General features: G+C 36.6%; 5 protein-coding genes, 1 long non-coding RNA gene and 1 other non-coding gene across 10 annotated transcripts; 2 read left to right on the top strand and 5 right to left on the bottom strand.

The window, feature by feature from the left end:
* The first annotated feature begins 35 nt into the window (after positions 1-35).
* AT1G19130 (RmlC-like jelly roll fold protein) lies at positions 36-1324 on the top strand. The gene is made up of 3 exons (NM_101771.5): positions 36-229; positions 555-676; positions 784-1324. Exons 1-3 carry the CDS (start codon positions 94-96, stop codon positions 1102-1104), a joined length of 579 nt encoding a protein of 192 aa, NP_564073.4. The 5' UTR covers positions 36-93; the 3' UTR covers positions 1105-1324.
* AT1G05467 lies at positions 206-578 on the bottom strand. The gene has a single exon (NR_138903.1). It is a non-coding gene; the product is annotated as an other RNA (long non-coding RNA).
* Positions 1280-2534, bottom strand: LSM1A (Small nuclear ribonucleoprotein family protein). Its single transcript, NM_101770.2, has 5 exons — positions 2301-2534; positions 2084-2152; positions 1881-1996; positions 1715-1777; positions 1280-1564 (listed from the first exon to the last, which is right to left on the bottom strand). The coding sequence occupies exons 1-5, from the start codon at positions 2359-2361 to the stop codon at positions 1487-1489; spliced, it is 387 nt and encodes a 128-aa protein (NP_564072.1). The 5' UTR covers positions 2362-2534; the 3' UTR covers positions 1280-1486.
* Positions 2130-2323, top strand: AT1G05463. The gene has a single exon (NR_138902.1).
* A 171-nt stretch (positions 2535-2705) lies between the features above and the next one.
* AT1G19115 (uncharacterized protein) lies at positions 2706-4412 on the bottom strand. Of its 4 annotated transcripts, NM_001123839.1 has the most exons (7): positions 4293-4402; positions 4145-4205; positions 3736-4037; positions 3466-3610; positions 3279-3346; positions 3123-3183; positions 2707-2992 (listed from the first exon to the last, which is right to left on the bottom strand). In NM_001123839.1, exons 1-5 carry the CDS (start codon positions 4296-4298, stop codon positions 3336-3338), a joined length of 525 nt encoding a protein of 174 aa, NP_001117311.1. In that variant the 5' UTR covers positions 4299-4402; the 3' UTR covers positions 2707-2992; positions 3123-3183; positions 3279-3335. The 4 variants fall into 4 exon arrangements, with proteins under 4 accessions (NP_001117312.1, NP_001117311.1, NP_001321250.1 ...); NM_001332385.1 differs by lacking the exon at positions 3279-3346 and having other exon boundaries at positions 2810-2992; positions 4293-4412; NM_001123840.4 differs by lacking the exons at positions 3123-3183; positions 3279-3346 and having other exon boundaries at positions 2706-2992; positions 4293-4412.
* A 208-nt stretch (positions 4413-4620) lies between these two features.
* On the bottom strand, positions 4621-8544 carry AT1G19110 (inter-alpha-trypsin inhibitor heavy chain-like protein). The gene is made up of 13 exons (NM_101769.4): positions 7984-8544; positions 7665-7817; positions 7366-7578; positions 7184-7273; positions 6953-7069; positions 6603-6872; positions 6347-6503; positions 6183-6260; positions 5990-6090; positions 5715-5885; positions 5536-5610; positions 5354-5461; positions 4621-5218 (listed from the first exon to the last, which is right to left on the bottom strand). The coding sequence occupies exons 1-13, from the start codon at positions 8377-8379 to the stop codon at positions 4883-4885; spliced, it is 2265 nt and encodes a 754-aa protein (NP_173345.2). The 5' UTR covers positions 8380-8544; the 3' UTR covers positions 4621-4882.
* Positions 8545-9293: 749 nt separating this feature from the next.
* On the bottom strand, positions 9294-15766 carry DMS11 (Histidine kinase-, DNA gyrase B-, and HSP90-like ATPase family protein). Its single transcript, NM_101768.4, has 20 exons — positions 15322-15766; positions 14771-15099; positions 14532-14606; positions 14416-14450; positions 14005-14083; positions 13812-13901; positions 13576-13651; positions 13387-13465; positions 13181-13309; positions 12636-12734; positions 12453-12539; positions 12039-12185; positions 11850-11942; positions 11505-11556; positions 11279-11390; positions 10859-11028; positions 10376-10485; positions 10042-10121; positions 9913-9955; positions 9294-9606 (listed from the first exon to the last, which is right to left on the bottom strand). Exons 2-20 carry the CDS (start codon positions 15087-15089, stop codon positions 9490-9492), a joined length of 1992 nt encoding a protein of 663 aa, NP_173344.2. The 5' UTR covers positions 15090-15099; positions 15322-15766; the 3' UTR covers positions 9294-9489.
* Between the last annotated feature and the right edge of the window lie 1077 nt (positions 15767-16843).

Below are 16843 nucleotides of genomic sequence, written 5' to 3'. Positions count from 1 at the left end.
ACTACTAAAGAGTAAAGACTAGTAACAACAAACCTGAACTCATGCCAAGTTAGAATTGAGATTTGGAGTTTCGACAAAGCTTGAGAGAGATCGATGTCGTCAAAGATGGTGAAGTCTTCAGAAATCGTCGGAAAACTTAATCTCAGGGCACACCAAGAAGGAGGCTTTTTCGCTGAAACTTTCAGAGATTCTTCTGTTTTCCTCTCCACCTCTCAGCTCCCTCCAACCTGTAGCTCTCTTCCTCGTTTATTTGCATCTATCTATGTCTTCCTTTGATTTGGAATCTTGTTGATATAGTGTCTTCATTAGTTTCCGATTTTGCATTTTGAGATTTCAGCGGTATGATCCTCCGAAATCTGATCAGACATAAGTCACGGCTTCCGTAGAATTCTTGTCTTTCCTGTTACCAAGATCATCCAAATGCTTGTCTTGTGAATTTGCTTGGATCTTCTATTCACAAATCTTATTATCAATGCTTAAACTTTGGATTTGGGTTATTGCAGATCATCTCGCAAGTTTGATCCTTTTTTATATATTTTTCTGAATCTCTGCAGTTAAGGTGGACAGAGCTGTGAGCACAAGTATCTACTTCTTGCTTCCATCTGGGAGCGTTTCTCGTCTTCATCGCATACCAATGGCTGAAACCTGGCACTTTTATTTGGGTGAACCCCTTACTGTAAGTTCAAAGCTCTTGTCTTTACAGTGAGTGAACAAAACTGTATAATGAGAAGAAGAATATAATCCATGTTCTTGAATATGGCTTCTTCTTCTTGCCTTGATCAGGTAGTGGAACTCTACGATGATGGGAAGTTGAAATTCACATGTCTTGGTCCTGACTTGTTTGAAGGTGATCAGAAGCCTCAGTACACGGTCCCTCCAAACGTCTGGTTTGGTTCGTTTCCTACAAAGGATGTTCATTTTTCTCAAGACGGGGCTCTGCTTAAAGCTGAGGCTAGAGACTCTGAGAACCATTTCTCTCTTGTTGGCTGCACCTGCGCTCCTGCTTTCCAGTTCGAGGACTTTGAGCTCGCGAAACGCTCTGATCTCTTATCAAGGTTTCCGCAACACGAGTCACTCATCACAATGCTATCTTACCCGGAGTGAAAGGGCCTACCTAGAGGAGACGCCTTATTGGCTCAATGGTTTTTGGTAACTACTAAGAGAAGGATACTATGTTTGCTTTGTTACTTCAACTTTTCATATGAATCATACAAAGGTTGTAACTGTACTTTGAGTTCACTTTTCATCTTTGTATCTTTGTTTTTACTGAATTGTGATTGATCAAATAAATGGCCAGTAAAGAACAGGCTCAACAATTTCATTCCATAAACAGAGCAGAGGATCTGCAACGACTAAGTTCTGAGGATTCATCAATGTCATCCACACATACACACATCAACTAACATTATGACGTTTAAGGATCTTCTGTATCCTCCATCTTGAGATCTTCTAGTTTCTACAATGCTGCAACACATAGGAAAATGCCCTAATCGAGATCAAGGAACTCCATTCTTTTCCGCATTGTGCCCTTTAAAAGCATTTCTTCCTTCTCTGCTTTCTGAGCCTGAGTATACGGAAGAGAGTAATTGAGGAGTCAGTAGAATCCAAAACACTAAACCAAATAAAAGCAAATCAGCTGTAGTACATTTGTGCAAGAAGCTCACAAATCAGAGCTAAAGCAATCAACAAGGGAGAGAAGGATATTTGCACTAACCCTTTTTATCTCTGCTTCTGGAACCTGAACCATATGAGCTGGAAGCTCTTCTTTTTCCACGTCCTAAGATCACAGAAACCCGATTCAAACACCGAAATCGTTCTTAAAAGTGGAAACTTTCATTTCAAAATGCAAGAGGAATTGGTTTGTTTAGTAAAAGCTTTACCAATTCACCAATCAAGACAACATTTTCTCCACGGATAATGTATAGACCTAAGGGAATATCACAGTAGAGATCACCCACAATGACTCTTTCATAAGCTTCTTCTAAAACAGCATTAGCTTCAAGAAAACCAAAAACAAACGAAACATTTCTTAAAACCATTTCAAAGACTTTGGATTTTCGGTGCAAAAGAGAAAGACAAGTACCAAATTGATCAAAGGACCGAAGTAGACCCATCAGTTTCCTACCATCACGAAGCAACACAAGAAGTTTCTCTGCAACAAGAAATCAAAACATTAAGAGACTATTGAATCATGTAGAAGAAGATAACATCTTCAACAACCATTGGGGATCAAAATCTTATTTTTTTACAGAATTCATCGCCGGTGAATCAGTAATGAGAAAGAGAGTGAGAGAGATTACTGTCTAGGTAAGCAGCAAGAGAAGTGGAGAAGAAGATATCATCAGGAGCAGCCCAAGACATTGGAATTCTAAAACTCAATCTCCTCCACTCGCATTTGCCTTTTTGACTTCTCAGTTTCCCAATTCCCGATCTTCCCTTTTCTTCTTCTCCTCGATTACTGAGCTTAAGAACAGAGAATCAACGAACCCTAATTTATTCACTAAGAGAGAGAGACTTGAGATCTATGGATCGTTTTCGTTAAGTCTGACGGCTCGCACGATTCTGTTCTGTCAAAGTTTGGTCAGACTGAGTTTTTTTTTCAATTTTAGGAAAAATACATTAAAACCCCAAAACTTCGTAACTATTGCATAATCAACCCATTTTATTTTGCATTTGGGTTTTCCTTCATTTCATTTTATTATTTAACAAGAAATCTCAGTCATTCTTCATTATTCATCACTTATTTCAAACTGCATAAATACAAATAAAATTATTTGATAAGATGAATATTTTGTAGTTTACATGAGCAAACAGATTTTCTTCACCACATTAAAATCTGAAAAAATAAAAACAAATCTATGATGAAAAATGGAGTTTGACAAGTAAATATACATCTGTAAACACTGATTATCAGAGATATTTTTATGACCCTTCTCCAATGTTATTCTTCATATCTTGAACAGTTGAACTTACACCATCACTCAATTGAGACCTGAAAAACATATTTTTGATTATTTGTCTTGAATCAGTGATCATGTTTGTTTGCTACTTTTTATATTTTACATAGAAAATCAATTTTTAATAAGAAAAAACTTTGGTTTTTATTTACATTCTATTATTACCATGACTATCAATCAGGTCCATTTAGCTTATTGGTTGATATCTACATCTCCAAGACAATATCTGTAACCATCAAAGAAATTTAAATTAATTTACCCTATCCATTATTCTTGTTTACATTTTTCTATTTGTTTATTTATCTATTTTTAAATTCTTACTTTTCATCTTTCTGCATTTTAATTCAGTCCTTATGATGTTTATTATATGCTTTTGACCTAACTAAATACTGCAATAAAGCCAGTCATGATATTCACTTGGTTAATTACACCATCTGTATGTTTAAAATAAAACTTTTTTTTTTTGCGACCTGAAAAACCAAATATATATAATTTTAGAAAATCTCACATTCAGAATCAGTCTTGACCCATTTGTTGGCGTCAACACTTGAACGAGCTTCATCCATAATCTTATGATTACTTTCCAAGTACTTCTTTGCTATAGAATTTGAACGTTGTGGATGTATCTTCTTGTTGAGTATTGTCCTTAGCATCTACACACAAAATAACATATGGAAAAAATGTTTCTAGTGTACATAACTATTATTGAATTCACTTCTTTTCATAATAAAAATAATATTTTGTTTAAAGATTGAATAATTTGATCATATATGCTTACCTTTTCCATTCGTGTGTTGTGCAATGAATCTCCTCTAGATAAATCAAGAAGAGGAGGTGGAGTTTTGAAGCCACTTGTGCAAACAAACATCTTCTTGAGAAGAAAAGAAAGCGATTTCTTCTTCCCGATAGTAACATCTGTATTAACCGGAGTTATATCTTTGCTAGAATCTGTTTCTTCTTCTTCTTCTTCTTGCTTGGGGAAGATATTGTTTCCAAGTGTTCCGATGGCTAAGAAGGTTTCTTCGTCTTGAGGCAAACCTTGGACTTCTTTACTCAAAGGAGGACTTGATGGTTCTTGAGCTATATATACATCATCAAACATATGAAACAAAAATATGAAAATATGCTCAAATGATTTATGCGAAGACTGTTCATGTAGTCTATGAATAATAAGAATATTTACTCACAAGAATCTGAAGTAGGCACACGCTTCTTTCCGCTAAGCTTTCTTTGAACCCAACTAAAAATCTGTGTAGAACAACAAGATCAAGATTTTTGCACGATCAAAGAAAGATCAACACTATTAATTTGATTTAGACATATATGAAAACCAACCTTCATATTTCAGAGACATGCATATATAAAAGCACATGTATGTGTGTGTTTATCCAAGAAATTTTCTTTTTCTGTCAATGTTCTCCAAGAAATTTTCTTTTTCTGTCAATGATCTTTTACTTCTTGAAATAGCTTTAGGAGATAAAGATGATCAAGTGGTCCCATGTTTTTAAAGACACAGTAAACACAAGTCCCAGAAGCCAGCAAAAAGCCAGCGATTAGAAAATTGGGTTCAAGTTTCTATACACCCTCGATATCAGTTTCTTACGACTTCAAGTCACCATTTTTGTAGCACTTGATCCCATCTTTGTGGACTTTGTTGGTACACCACAATTGCGTTATATACTTATAATATGTGGACCATTTTAAGAGATCGAAATCGAGTAAATTGTGAAGGAAACACATGGATTTGTCCCTTCTTTTACACTCTCTTCCCTGTAGCAACTATACAGAAAACCCACAGCTTTTATATTTGATCAGGCCGTACAGAAATTACATGCAGTGTGTATGTAAAATGTACAAACTTACTTTGAAACTTTTAAAGCTTTACACTCGAATTCAAAACCGATTTTTTTTTATAATTTAACTAACTACCCATCGTCTCCAGAACAGCAAACAGTTGAGCAACATTCAAAGCAGGCGATGCAAGCAATCGCTGTGAAGAGCTGTGTGAAGACAAGGACACATTGATCATTGAGCTTAGAGCAGCATTGGACACAACACATGCAGCAACATTTGTTGCACAAGGAGACACAACAGCTCGAAGCAGCCTTGACGAACTTCTCAGCAGCATCAGGAGCTTTCTGCTCGCCAAATCCTGGCGGAACATTCTCTCTGGTGGCTGTTTTATCCCCAAATCCTATCCCAAGGCTTTGTAGCGGGATCGTTCTTGATATCATCTTCTGTTTCTCGCCGTTGCTTGTTGTCTGTTGAAATATTTAGTGAATATATGTTATAATGAGTCTGGATTGGTCCTCTGGAACAGAATTAATCACTAGGTTTTGCTTGAATGTGGCGATTTTAGTTCATAACTTCTAGATATATAAATGAGTAGTACCTACCTTTTTCTTTCCGCCAGTTTCGCTGGGTTTCAATTCTTCTGTGTTCTCTAATTGGATCATTCGAGTATACTCGGATAGTACGCCGGTTTGGATGCTTAGTTTAGCAATCTGCGAAGAAGATAAAGCAAAATGAAGAAGCAAATCCTGAAAGAGGCAGTGGGGGAAGTGAATTGTAGACAAACCTTCTCTTTTAGCTGTTTATCTTCAGAAAACCATGCCTCAGCAGTAAGCAAGTCAATAACATTCTTTGCAAATACCTGAACATTAAAATTTAGGGAAAAGGATGAATTATGAATAAACCCAGAAGTCTTTATCGAAAGAAGCTCCATAGGAATGATACTGAGCAGGACGTAGATCTTACTTTATCAAGAGGCATGTCTTTTGCACTCTGTACAGTCAAGTCTGTCGAAAAGCTGCTCAAATCTCCTAGCAGACCTTTGGCTATCACATTCTCGGGGAACTTTCCTCGGTATCTTCCATATATCATCAATGGACTTGCAGACGTCAGATCCGGAATATTTGAAGGGTATACCTATTATTGTAGTCACAGGTAACAGTTTCAGTTTTAGGCATCAACTTCACAGAATCGGAAGGAAACAAAAATCCCAGAAAAGTCAAGCAAGCATAGAGGCACACCTCAACTTCATCTAGACTCTGAAGGGGCTCAATTGCTATATTAACAAGAATGGTGGATAAAGCCTTTGTAAACAGTTTGTCCATTCTTTCCTCAATGTGATCTGGACATCAAAGAAGAAGAACATTGTTTAAGAAACTATATTACAGATGTTAACTTTTTCCTTTAATTCACCAAACAGAGTCAAAGTTTCACCTGTATTATAAACTGATTCGTGCTGGCCACAGGATATATTTGCAAGCATTTGCAGGAAGTAGTGATTACAGAATACACCTGAAATATTGCAAAGAATCCAAAAACGAAAAGGTAAATAAAACGATCCGGGTTATTTAACATCAAAACCTTGGAGAAAAGTTTACCTAACCCAAAAGTGTGTATCCGAGGAAACACTGATCCAGCACTAGCTAGATGTTTCTTCATTACATCACAAATGTGTCTCTCATCTTCAACAGACCCATCTGTTACGAAGAAGATCATAGGAATAGAGCCACGAGTATTTGAAAGCATTTCCACAGCCTGAAAGTATTGAACAAAGTTAGCCGAATTAATGTCAGGATTCAATCAGAGGGGATATAATCACCAAAATGTTAAGCTACAAATGAGTGGCGGAAAGACCTTCTCTAGGGGAGGGAGCATGTTTGTACCATCTGCGACGACAAAGTTCTTGTTCATCCACTCAATGCCTCTTTCAACAGCATCAGAAGTGACTGACTCCATTGATGTCGAAAATAGAGCAGTATCATTGCTGAAAGTGATAATATTGAAAGAATCTCCAGGATCAAGCTTAGATAGAGCTGTAGATATCGCATTTTTTACATCCTCGAGAGGTTTTCCAGTCATACTTTTACTTATGTCAACAACAAATACTACCTCCCGCTTGAATGCCTAAAGTTGACAAAACAAAACTTAAGATTAAAATGCAAATGAATTTATTGCTAGAGAAAAGAAAGAGTTAAAAATCAAACCTTAGTTTTTTGCTGCTTTCCTGGAAAAAGATAGAAAGAAAATATGTCCCTCTGATCAACATCGTGAACAGGCGCAGATTGAAGGAAAAGTCCACCAACTATATTACTTGAGGAGGCCTACGATTTATTAGAAAACAAATAAAAGCATAAGCACTCTTTACAACTAAATTCAATCCAAATTTTTTGCAAGTGCATACGCGAAGTTGGAGCACCACCAGTTAAAGCCAATACCGTATAAGAAAAGCTAAAGTCAGTGTTCGACCACTTCAAAACATCTGCTTCATATGCAAACCTCAACTTCCCTGCACTCCGCAATTTCTCCTGTAATAAAAGAAAGGAATAAGAGTTAAAATGATAGAGCAAAAAAATTGAAATATTATGGAGTGTATTCAGAAAAATCTATAAAATCAAACCTTTAGTTGATGACTGCATCCTTTGCAGAGAACTTCTGTTCCAGTACCAGCATTAACACTCAAGTAAATCTTTTCTCTTTTTGAGATTTTCTTTACCGCAGGAGTCACATACTCAGGAAAGTTGAAAGGAATATCAAGAAAAAACTGCCCTTGGTTATACGTCAACTTCTGAGACCAAGTCATCTTGATAGAGAGATTGGTACCTCCATCAACCTGAAAACAAGAACAGAAACGATATACATAATCAGAATGAAGAATAAAGAAAAACACAAGAGGAAGAACATTTAACTCCAAATCACCTGTGGTATAGTAAGAGTGAAAATGTTAGGTTTCAAAAAGCCACCAGTTTCAGGTAGTGCCGTTTTCTCAAATTCGTTTCCATCTTCTGCTGTGATCAACTGCGTTGTGTACGATTTTCTAGGAATCTCAACCTCAACACCTAGTATTGATCCCTGTCAGCCATTTTACTATATTAGTTTGTGAAAACAAAAACATTGTAGCTTATAAACAAACCCTACACATATCCCCAATTCCACATTTTATCTTCAAACCCTAACAGTGAACTGATTTCATTACGAGAAATCTCAATTTTCCCGGGAAAAAAAAAACACGACAGACCTGTTCTCCCATGGGAATAGCAATTCGGCAATCACATCTCTTGCTTCCCATAACACAATGAACCCGCCACGATCCGGTGACAGTAACAAGAGCCGTGTCGAGATAACAATCAACATCCAGCTCAATCGAATTCATCTGCAGAGGAATCAAAGCCGGTGGGTCGCACCTGCCGTGCACGTGAGGCTGATAGCTAGGCAAATCCGGGTTATCCACAATTCCCGGGTCGGGTATAACGGCGTAAACCATAGGTGCTGTAGGAAGGTAAGGCTGCGTAGTGGAAGATCTGTCCATCGGAGCAGGTGGTCTCGGCGCCGCAACGGCTCGGTCTTTGCCGAAATAAATCCGTTTCGCGAGTTTAAGCCCATCGTCTACCGCTCTAGCGAAATCCTCCGCCATCTTTCCCACTCAGACGGCGAAGAAATTTTTGTCTCTGCCCTCTCTTTCTCTTTCTTTCCTAAATTTTCTCGGAAAACGAAAATTGAAGGACGAGACGTTGAAATTGAATCGATTCGGTTTCTTTCTTCAGACAGACAATCAGAGTCGACTATTTTTTCCAGCGCATAATTTGTCACTAATTCGTTTAATTTAATCTAAATTCGGTTAATTACGAAACTACCCCTTTCCTTTTTTGGCGCGATTGAGATCCAACGGTTTAGAGTCACTTGAGCATGCCGACAAAGTGGCGCGAATCAGCTACATTCTCATTCATTTTTATGAAATCCATGTGAACGAATCATTTATCGTCACGTGGCAAGAGAACGTATTGTGGAATGTGGTTGAAGCATCTGATTTAGCCCTTTAACGTTGTTCAACGGTAAAATGTCATGGATGTTTGTGCGCTCTCACGTGACTAGCCGTTGGCTCATGGGCTTTCCATGCGCGTATTGTGGTTGTTGGTATCATCAGCTGTGACGTATCACTTACACTTACTTTTGGCTGGATTATTGTTATTTTTCTTGGTTTTATGTTTTTAATTGGCAGAGATTATTTCCTCATTTAGTATTTTGGTAATATGGTCTAACCAAATCAAAGACTTTATGATCAGAATACGTAGGTGGAGTTATTATGATTAAACAATAATTGCTGGGATTGCTATACAATTGTAGAATAGTTATGAATAGTCAATGGTCGGATTACAAATTTGCAAACCAGTTACAGAAATAATAACGTTTTTTATTAGTGATGATTCTCACTATATTGTAACCGCTGGAAACTAATTACCAAAACTCGTTATTACTCTCGGATGGTCGGTGACACAGCGCCAAGTCATGGTCATTAGTTTAAAGAGTTTTTGTGAGTAAAACTAAAAATTTTAGAAAGTTATATATTTTCCATAACTTTGCTGAATCTTCTAGACAAAAAGATTCATAAACATGAATCCTGTTTTTACACATTTTGTTTTGTCTTTCCGAGACAGCCCATAAACTAAGGATCTCTAGTTTTCATACCTAGAAGATGGATACGACCAGCCAAAAAAGAGTGTTTTTTTAAGTGCAGAGGAAGTTTCTACGTATTTACATTTCTTCTGTGCTCGTCTTTCACCAAATCCAAAGCTTGTAGCTCTACCATTAACCTTTCATACTCACTTTTATAGTTCTCGAGCTCACTCCTAAGATTCATGGCCTGCGCAGACAAAAAAAACACCCAAATTGTATCACCACAAAATCAAGATCGTTTCTGCAATCATATGACTTAAACTCATCGTTGTATTTCATTCAACGGTATATGGAGGAACCTATGGTGATATTTAGTATTTCTACTAAAGTGATTGATGGAAATTGCCAATAAGCTAGTTGCTAAACTAGCTCCATATATCTGATTTCTTTAGAGGAGATTGGGATTAGGCAGGAACAATGGTAAGTCAAAACCACCTAAGCAAATGAAAGATACAAGTACTAAATAAGGGTTGTTAATGTACGACGGATATACCTTGACTTCAAGGTTCTGACTTCGCACCTTGCGGTCCAAACATCTGAGTATAAGAAATACAATAAATTTCTGGCAGAAATCACAAACAAATGCGGAAATTGGCAATATATATTACATAATTTATCTTACTTTGCTCGGAGCTTCTTGTTTTCTTCCATCAACTTGACAGTTTCAATATCTTGTGACTGACTTGCTGATCCATGAATAAACTTCAGAGTGCAAAAGACAATGAAGTTAGAGAAACGGAATGGGTAGATGCAGTCACAAACTAAAGTTACTATCATGTTTTCTATGTGGGCACATGTGCATGGGCTATCACATAAGAGAAATGTCATATTTTATCACAAACAGCGCTTAGATGAAACTCTAGTCAGTAATATCCACAGTTTTGTCAGCATCTCTAGGTATTGGGGTTAAACATGTTGCACAGAAAATCAAAGAGAAGAAACATATATTGAGGTACCTGTTCAACCCGAATATGCCCCGGGACAGTAAAGTCATCATTCCCAACCTTTCTTTTTAACGCTGCACTTGCAACAGAATCAGGATGTTCTTTCCTCTTCTCCAACAGCACTGCAATAATAATGAAACCATCATAAGTCAGCATCAGAGAGAGTTCGGGGAAATATACAGTACAAAACGACGTCCAACAAAATGATAGCAGAAGCACTTGCAATCAGTTTGGAAAAGTGTGTCAGCTTTACAGTAAGATGATATTGATTATTTTGTTCTATTTTCTTAAGTAAGTGAGTTGAAAAAGCGGCAAGTTGCAGTCACTATATAGAGCATTCACAGCACTATCATTTTCATGTTTCTTAATTTGGGCATAGTCCTGGACCAATCCAGGTCAGACCGGGCAGTCCAATATTAGAACTCTAGTTTTGTTCAAGTCAAAGACTAACTATGATCCCACTTACATAACGGTTCAAGTTTTAGTTACATTTACCTGGCTGAGTTGAAACTCTAGGGAGAGATGTTGTATTTCCTTGTGGAAAAACTGCTTGGAAGCCTGGAGGAGGACTTAATGCTTGTCTACCGGCAGGTTGAACTTTTTGAGGTATCTGAAGACGAGGCTTCTTATTTACTTGATACCCAATCAACACACAATGGCAGCTCCTATTAAAGATTTTTAATCACATTAAGCAGTAAGAAACGCTGGGAATTGATACAAGCCAATCCAGAGGTAATAGGGAAACTTTTAGAGGCAAATCAAAAGACAGAACTCCCCATGCTCAGCAAGAGAACAATATATCTTATATGGTCTTTTACCATACACTAGGAAAACTCTGTATTATATACTTTGGCGAAGGAATATATAAAAGTAGGAACACAACAGCTACCAAAAAGATGAGGCTTAGGAAATTACCAATACTCCACCGTCATTTCCTTTAAACGGTTTTCAAGCTTCTGAAGAAGAACAGTTTTCTCAAAATCCTGCTTGTTATGGGTTGGCTCAACAAAATTAGCTTCTAGAACACCTGGAAACATATACAACTTACCATAAATTCACCCATCAAAGAAGTGTGCTACAAAAAAAACAAATCAGTGGACATGTCTTGTGATATTGATTGATCCATTTTGCAGTTTCTTACCAACAACCCCTCTTCCTCGACTGCTTGAATAATTTATGACCTGCCAAAATGGCTGAAAAGAGCAAAGCAAATGAGATAAGGTCACAGTAACATACAAGATTGTGTGTGTAGAATTTGTGATAGAAACATGACATGATACTGAGTTGTGTAGTCTTTAACTGGGGTAAGAAAATTTCTGAGGCAAATTTCGAGTTAAGAAGATTTTTTTTCAAAATACCTATAAATCTGCATGCCAGGTTCAGTGTAGAGAGGTCCAACAACAAAATTATAACTAATATCCCAGTCTGTGAGAATCCTTTTTCCACTAAATGTGAACTATAACATATTTAATATTTCAAAACTCACCATAATAAGGCGGTTTTTGTGATAAACGCAGAACCCGTGAAGATTTACTTTGGGAGCTTCTTTCAGAAATCCAATCGTCGTTACAACTAAAGCCTGCTCATTGAATACCGAGATTCAAATCATAAGAAAGGAAAAAAACTAAGAAGTTTTAAACGAAGAAAAACAAAAGCCTACAGATACTTTACGCACCTCTTCAGATCCAGCAGCCTGAGGCTTATACAAGATGTACTGCGGATGCATGAGATCATCAGCAACGTTATGATGTTCGACAACCTTACCACGCAAAATTATCTTGAAAGTCTCAGGAATCCGCAAGTATAATATAGATAGGTAAACCTGCACAAAGGTATCAGCAGCGGAAAGGATTTCAGTTGCATGCCAGTTATCTAGGTTTAGTATAAACACAGTTGCACAAGTATTTCTTTCGGATATACAGCAATCTGCAGCATTTTCTATGTCTATGTGTATTACGTATTTCCCAAGAGTATTCATGAGTACATTCACACATACATGTATGATTCAATATCACCATAACCACTTGCACATGAACATAAGCATACACAGTTCCCTAAACATTATTGACAAATAGAAATAGAAGCTCACACGAAGAGAGTAAGAAAACCGGCTGGCAATATGATCATTCACAATCTTAGATCCAGTTTTTTTTATGCTTCCTTCAATGAGAATATCCTACAAAAAAAACAAGGAAAGAAACAAGATCTCAATTAAATAATAATACTTGGGAACGAAGAGAAGAACAAAGATAGCAAAGATCAAGAATATCACCTCTGCAACCGAATCAAAGTCTAATTCCAATTTAGCATCACTGTTGAGCCACATATTATAGATGATAACCTTTGTCCCATGTGGTCCAACATCATCAAACTGATACAAATAAAAAAGAGTAATGGTCATTGAAGAGAAGAACTTGGCAACATATCAAATAAAGGGAAAAACTTTATTAAATGGGGCAAACACAAATAGAGAATTGACCAACATGTAGGGGCCTAATTTAAGCGCACACTAAAGTCTCCAATGAATTGCTCTAGTCTTATCTGAGCATTCATTCATCCATATCTTGAAGGATACTACCTTAGACGACAACATCCAAAAATGGAGAGCAATCATGGATGCTTTCACGGTTATGATCAAATTACTATATACAGAACTTAAAGCTCATCAAAAGCTTTTATAATTAGTACAATGCCAAGGAATATCACACTCATGAAAGACCCCAAATTTCAAACCAAGTAACCAGAATGTATAGAGTGTAGACAAAATGGGTTGCATGGAGAAAATTAAAAAAAAAAAAAAAAAAAAATTGGCCTTGCCTGCTGCAAAAGTTCTGCTTCTGTTGAAAATGGAGACCATTCTAGTAGAATAGAGAGACTGGATATAAAATGTTCTCGGTCTTGCAATGTCTTGAACTCGCCAGCTGAAGCATTAAACTCGTAATCCAACTGAATATTCATAAGGTAACACGGTTATATTATAGAAAAACAAGGTACATTAATATGTGTGAGAGAAGAAAACTCACAATGGGAACAACTATTCTATCATGGCCTGTACGTGTCAGGTATGTATAAGAAAGGAGCCCGATACTTTGTGTCAATGTTCTAGTCAGATGGAATAGAAAAAATTTAGCACAATTGCTTGTTTAGAAAGATAACTGGATGGAAAACTGTTAGAACATTAGCGCATAGGATAACCAACAATGACCACTCACTGGTTCTTCGAATGGCGGCTGAAGACGATGACATCTGCCCCAAGTCTCATTGTGCTGGTCTTGAAACCATTTCCATCTAAAGATAATAATGAAGGTGAGATGCAGAATCATAATTAAAGATCTGAGTTTCAAAATCATAACTAATGGTATGTAATGCAAAATGAGAATCAGAGATATGTGTTGCAGAATCATAACTAAAGATAAAGAGTTTAGAGAATGAAGCGAAAGATTCATACATCTTCCAATGGCTGAATCCGACTTTTTATCTGAGAATCCAAAACCCATACAATGCCGCATTGCCTGAGGATCCATCCCACCACCATCATCTGAAAGTTTTATGCAGAGATGATTAGAAAGTCTTTCTTTTGCATACTCCCCCTTGTGAATTGGGACGGAATTTTTAATCCAAGAAACGTCATGCAAAATTACCTTGAATTAGCAAAGCTGTTGCACCATCCCTTGGATTTGTGGTTTTATCTACAATGACAAAAGTGGCCCCATTTTGGATCTATAGGGTGATGAAGATGCAGAGCACAAAACATATTAATAGATTATCATCCAGAACCATTACCTACAAATATTTAGGCACACTTCCACCTTAATTAAACAAATGACAGAATGGACTCAGAAAGTAAGCACTTGGGTTCCGGAAGGGAAAAGTTCTCTATCAAGAATATATTTAGTATTCAAGAATTTTAAGATTCAAAACATTTCTGCTTAAGCAAAGACATTAAGATTTGTAGAAACAAGGTTCTAAGGAGTCTTATTCAAATAATTTGCAGTAATGAACAAGCAGGTAGTCAGATCAAAACATAAAGCACATCAGAAGAAAGGACGCACCTCATCAACAGCATTGTCAAGCAATTCTGCAACAGCTGCAGATAGAGAGAAGCAAATAAGTCTTGTTAAAACGCTTGAATAACACATACAAAAGAAGGAAAATTGTTTAAGCATACCTCCAAAAGCCCATTTATGTGAGGTAGCATTGGAGTGAAGGAACATAGGGTGCACATGAAGATAATTTTTTCCATCTGCAAAACATAAGTCAAGAACCATTAAAAAAAAGGCAAAGGAGACGATGTATTCTGGCGGATATAACTCAAAACAGTATAACCTCCAAAGAGAAAAGCAAACTCATGCAAGCAAAGAGTAAGATAAAAGTAAGTGATAATAGATAAGTAGCAATATAGCATACTTGGCTGCTGAGACTTTGAACTCAATTCATCATTATAGCTTCCAGCTTTCCAAAATTGCCTACAAACAGGAGCTGGACATATGGTGGATGAAGAAGTGACACCAGCATCATCAGCTGGCGACCGGACCTGATCAACGACACTAGTGCTACTCTGACCAGCACTTTGGCCGACTGATCCTCTATTTTCTTCTGAATCTTGAGGTAGAGAATATCCTTTAGAACCATGGCTCCTAGGTGAGAAGCTCTGAAGCATAGTGCCACGCTCGGGTTTAGCAATCACAGCATCATGCGAAACGTTAACACTTCTATCGTGACTCATCTTTGTTTATCTGGAAGGAAGCAACATAACAAACGAAATTCAGAGAGATCACAGATCACAAATTCCAGAATTCGTATTTCTTTTGAGTACGAACCCTAAGAAATTCCTCAAAACCTCACTTGCTAGAACAATCCAAGTAACGAAACTCTCAAACTCAGCTAAAACGACCTAGATAATAAAATTAGGGGATAACGAATCACAGAGGCCGAGAGAGAGGGGATTTTAAGTTTACCTGAAAATCAGGCTCATGCAAAGCTACTGTTACTTTCCACTGTACAATGTGCGCGAAATAGATTGAGCAGAAGAAGATAAGAGCACAAAAATCGACGGTACTCTTAGGGCTTCTTCTGGGTTTACCGATTACAACACCGGTGTCACTTCGACCTATCACTCTTTGTTTAAGTTTTTCCTCCGGCGTTGAGATAGTGACAGCGAGGAAACTAAATAGTCGAGGAGTGAGGTCTTGGGTAGCTGCCGGAATAATGTTCCGGTCAAAACAAAGCCACGACAAGGAGAGTGAAATAGATCAAAAATTTGTGAGAGAGAGAGAGAGTCGAATCTGAGGCGGTGAAAGGGAGATAGGGCGGAATCCGAGGCGGAGAGGTTGAGAGAAAGGAGAGGATGGTGGGAAAATGGAGAGGGAAGGGTTTATTTGCCTTCCAGGGGAAGAAGTTGGGGAAGAACAATGTGGGCCCACCTAAGTTTTTTTTCTCCTATAAATATTAGTTGAAAACTACCAAATTTTTTTTTTTGATATTGCAATTACCAAAAAGGTAAAACAATATTGGTGAGATGTAAAACCTCCCTCAGTGGCTTCGATTGCGATAATATAAAGGGTTTCAATGGTGATTCAATGGTGATAACGAACCATCCCTAAGAATAATAGTCGGTAAAAAAAATAATAATACTAGTTATAGTGATTTTGTTTGATTTCGTGGTGCATATTGAAAATAAGAGTACAAATAAAAGGTAATGGTACGAATATCAATTTCTATTGGAAACATTGTTGGTTTATACTGAATAGTGTTAAAAAATTTAAAAATTAGTGAAAACTGTATATTTAGTTGATAAAAACTAAATTTTATTATTCAAAAATAATTTAGTATATAACCAAAAAAATCAGATTTTATATTTTTCTCTTTTTAAAAAATAAACCCACAGTAATATACACTATAATAAATTATATTAAATATTTCTAATGATGATGTTATTGATGACCAACAAAAAGGATAAATATACATTAGTCTTACTTTTTTTTTGTATTAACCCAAATGTTGAGCAAATTGTACCATAGCATTATGAAAGTCAAATGTTTTTGAACAGTTAATAGTTAATTTGTGGTAGTGATGGTCTTCAAAAATCCTCTTTTCTGTTTGATCTTAATGAACTAAAGTGAATGACGTGATCACTAGAAAGCGAATAAAACTACATTTGTTGACAATCGAGAGTTAGTGATTTGAAACGGTTTATTTTTGATTAAAGACAAAAAAACGCTTATGTTTTGGATAGAAGGCGTGTCAAACATGTCACACTAAGTAATAAAATGTAAACTACCTCATTTACTTTTTCTCATTTCCATCAAAAAAAAAAAAAATCTCACTAACCTCACATCATACTTTTATTTTTTTCTCACTAGAAATTATTACTTTTCTAAAAATATCTCATTTTATCTTTTCTTACTCATCTTTAGCCAAAAAATAATTAAATCTCTCTCATGTCACATCATATTTTTATCTTTTTACTCTATATGAATT

The sequence above is a fragment of the Arabidopsis thaliana genome (assembly GCF_000001735.4).
Source record: "Arabidopsis thaliana chromosome 1 sequence".
NCBI classification, from domain to species: domain Eukaryota; kingdom Viridiplantae; phylum Streptophyta; class Magnoliopsida; order Brassicales; family Brassicaceae; genus Arabidopsis; species Arabidopsis thaliana.
Note: the sequence above shows the minus strand (reverse complement) of the source record. Positions and strands in the feature narration are given on the sequence as shown.